The following is a 4189-nucleotide window of genomic DNA, read 5'->3' on the forward strand; positions in this document are numbered from 1 at the left end:
ATGTTGATTTGATCCTATTTTGATTCTCAATTTCAACCAACAGATGGTTTTCAATGCTTCTAGCCTTTCTCTGTTGGCGAAACCATGATATTTTGAAATCATGATATTATGAAATCATGATATTATGAAATCATGATATCATGAAATCATGATATTTTGAAATCATGATATTATGAAATCATGATATTATAATGCAAGTTGCTTGTTGACTTCGATAAGCAAGACTTTCATTTAAAAACATTTTTTTTTCGCTTTCGTTTTATTTGGGTTCATTTGATTTTCTGTGAGTATTCTATATTGGTTTTGGTTTAATAAAACAAATCGGCGTTTTCCATGTCTTTAATACTCAATACTTTAACATGAAATGTTTTTTTTTTTAGATTTTTTTTTTACAAACTTGTACGTGTGCACTCCTGAAATCTTCTGAGATTATATATATATATATATATATATATATATATATATATATATATATATATATATATATATGTATGTATGTATACATGTATATACGTATATATATATATATAAATATATATATATATATATAATATATATATATATATATATATATATATATATATATATATATATATATAATATATATATATATATATATATATATATATATATATATATTATATAATATATACATTTATATATGTAATATATATATATATATATATATATATATATATATATATATATATATATATATATATATATATATTTTATATGTATATTATATACAAGTTTATATATATATACATATATATATATATATATATATATATATATATATATATATATATTATATATATATATATATATAATATATATATATATATATATATAATATATATATATATATATAAGCAGAAAGAGAAACAATCAAAGAAAAAGAGAAAGAGAACACTAGATAGATAAATAGACAGAGAAATGGATACAAGATGATATAAGAAACATGAAGTATTTCTCAACAAAGTATAACATTTGGACTGAACGTACCTAGGCGATTAATAACATTACGTGAAGATAATCATCACGATTATCTCTATAAAAAAATGAAACTTCGTGTAACAGGTGCTACAACCTCATTATAGGTGAGTGATGACTTTCAAAAAAAAAATATAGAAAAAAACGAAAACAAAAAATAACTTAACTGCTATACACTGGACATAAACCAACCCTGATAAATTAACTTTGATCAAGATATCAATTTCAGATTCTGTTGCTCACTTCCGCGATATGCCCACGTTTTACTGACCGCGTAATGAGTTTCAGTGGAAATACCAGATACCAGATACCAATGTGTCTTACTGTAAGATCTTGTCGATACATCAGGGTTGGATAGTCTGCTGTCTTTCTTACAACTTATATACACTGGTTTTGTGGCAATGTCACCCTTATTCACTCGTTCTTTAAGAGCTATTGCCTTCGTCTATGTAAAAATAAGGAAAAGGATTCAAATAATTCTGCATTGGTCAAAATAATTATTTTTCACTCATTGAATAAATCGATTTCTTACCTAAAGAGATAGAAAAAAAAGGACAGTTTAAAAAATAAATAAAAGAATGATATTCTCGAAATATCGTCCCCTTCAACCACACACCATACCTATGTCTCCAACAATAAAAACAACTTTTTTTTCTTGTTTTTTAGACATTCTTTAAAACAACACTGTCTATAACAGTTCTTCCTAACGACATATTGGCATTTTGTAAACAAATGTATAAAATAAAAGTTGATTACACACACACAAAAAAAAGAAAAAAAAATAATGATCAAAACATAAATAAAAACTTTCAACAAAGAGCAACTTCCATCATCCACACACGCCAAAGGATTTGAGAATCGAACGAATTAAAAAAAAAAAAAAAAAAATACGATCTACCTTCCAAATAATCTACAACACCTAAAAGTTAAGGGAAAAAAAAGAAAATAATAAAAAGAAAATGAGGGGGAAAAATAACCAAGAAATGTCTGTTCTATCTGAGACTTCTATGAGAACAACAAAAGTATTATTCACTCAATTTGTTCTTTGGACGACTAGCTGCATTATAACGTGTTCACTCAATATTCTATACACAACAGTATTCTCTATCTACGCGGTACTACTGAATGGTTTATTAAGATGAAGATACTTAATACTGATATTCATAATCTAAACCCAGACATTTTCTTTTTTTTGTAAAAAAAAAAAAAAACTGATGAGTTATGTGACTAATTAAAAATTATGCGAGAAAAATTATTTTAGTTCCGGGATCCATTTCTTAACAGTATATAAGCTAAGGCTACATAACTGGGGGTTGAGGTTAACCAGATTATGAACAATTGCACAGTTCCCGGCTTTCTTAGTCTTTCTTTAAATCATGGATGGTTATTTACCTACATACTCACAACAAATATATCCACATACACATATTCATAAACGGATATGTATATGTATGTTACACTTACGCACATGTATGCATTTATACATACGAACACTAACACACACGCGCACACACACACGCATACATACATACATACATACGTAGATGTATGTATATATATATATATATATATATATATATATATATATATATATATATATATATATATATATATATATATATATATGCAATCACCAACCACAAATTCTTAACCACTACAATTTAGTCTTGAAATAGTAAGTCACCCTCAGCAATGACAACAGAATACAAACGAGTTACAGGTTAATAAGCAAAATATCTTATGTACACTGATCTGTTTACATGCTAACAAACTTGCAAACATTGCAAATATAAAATATAAAATGTTCTATAAAGGTTCGTCTAAACGCTTCGTCGTAATCGGTTACATTGTGTATTTGATAGAATCGTAATAATTGGGCGGAGCCGGGGTAGGAGTGGCCGCGGCTTGGTGGTGCGGCAGAAGGTGATTGGGCGACGGGCATAAACTCGCACCAATCGTCGACTGCGTGGGCGTGATAGCTCCTCCCCCTGGCATGGAAGAGGGCGGAGTCCACAAGCGCTTCTCGTATGTCGGAGCCACGACCGATGACGTCATCTGGTGCGCCTGTTGTTGCTGTTGCTGTGGTTGTTGTTGTTGTTGCTGCTGCTGTTGTTGTGGATGTTGCAGTGACTGTTGTTGCTGCGTCATTCCTCGCATACCTGGAAAGATAAAGATCATGTGTTGGAAATAAATAAATACAAAAATTAAATGCGCAGTTAAGTAAACTAAGAAAAAATATCCCAAATAAATTATAATCTTCTCAAAATTCTGTTCCTTTTCTGGTATTTTCTTAAATATACGAATGTACCATTCAGCCTAACGGATAAAAAAAACTGTATATCCAAACTTATCAAAATCATATAACCATTATACATGTGATGAAGACCGTAATAATATAAATGGAAAAGATACCATAATAATGGTGATGATAATGATAATTTTAGAAACAGCGATAATAATGATGATGATAACAATAATTAAAATGACAATGATTATAATGGCAATAACATGAAATACTATTACTATGATAATAATTATGATAATGATGATAATCATAATGATAATAGCAATAATTTTGACAATATTAATGATAATGATAATAGTAATAATAATACTAATAACAATGATAATAGTAATACTACCAACAATAAGGACAACAATGATAATAATAATAATAACACCAATGATGAAAATAATGATAAAAATAACAATAATGACAATAATACCAACAATAATAACATGATAACAATAAGGAGAAATGATAAAAGAAGAGGAAGGAGAGGAGATGGAATGATAATAAAACTGATAAGGATAACGCTGAGAATAATAGCAATAACAATAATGACAAAAATAATTATTTAATGTGACACTATTAATAGCAGGGAGATGCATGGTGACGTTAATGACATGACAAAGATCCTATTAGTCCTATAATAGTGATAGCAATAATGAAGAAGATATGATTATAGAAAATGATAAATTTGATAACGATAATCTTCATAATGATAAGGACGATGGTAATGAACGTAACAGTGGTGATTAATTTTTATGGTTATGTTAATGATAAAGATAATGATTATTACTCACATTGCCATTAGTATGGTTGATATCACTAGATTATTATTATTACTATGTTATTAATTAATTCCTTAATCATTATCATTATTGTTTTATTCATCATTATTGTCATGAC

At 27.6% G+C, this 4189-nt stretch overlaps 1 protein-coding gene across 4 annotated transcripts in view; it reads right to left on the bottom strand.

Moving 5' to 3' along the window:
* Window positions 1-2197: 2197 nt before the first annotated feature.
* LOC122263247 (uncharacterized) overlaps window positions 2198-4189 on the bottom strand; it is a 104149-nt gene continuing 102157 nt past the window's right edge. For all 4 annotated transcript variants that reach the window (XM_086542024.1, XM_086542022.1, XM_086542023.1 and 1 more), the window contains one exon: window positions 2198-3155. In XM_086542024.1, the coding sequence (XP_086398150.1) occupies window positions 2839-3155 (317 nt within the window). In that variant the 3' untranslated portion in view covers window positions 2198-2838. The remainder of the gene's footprint in view (window positions 3156-4189) is intronic.

This window comes from Penaeus japonicus, unplaced genomic scaffold, assembly GCF_977035675.1.
Source record: "Penaeus japonicus unplaced genomic scaffold, GWHDUDI00000001_assembly GWHDUDI00000011, whole genome shotgun sequence".
In the NCBI taxonomy this organism is placed as follows: Eukaryota; Metazoa; Arthropoda; class Malacostraca; order Decapoda; family Penaeidae; genus Penaeus; species Penaeus japonicus.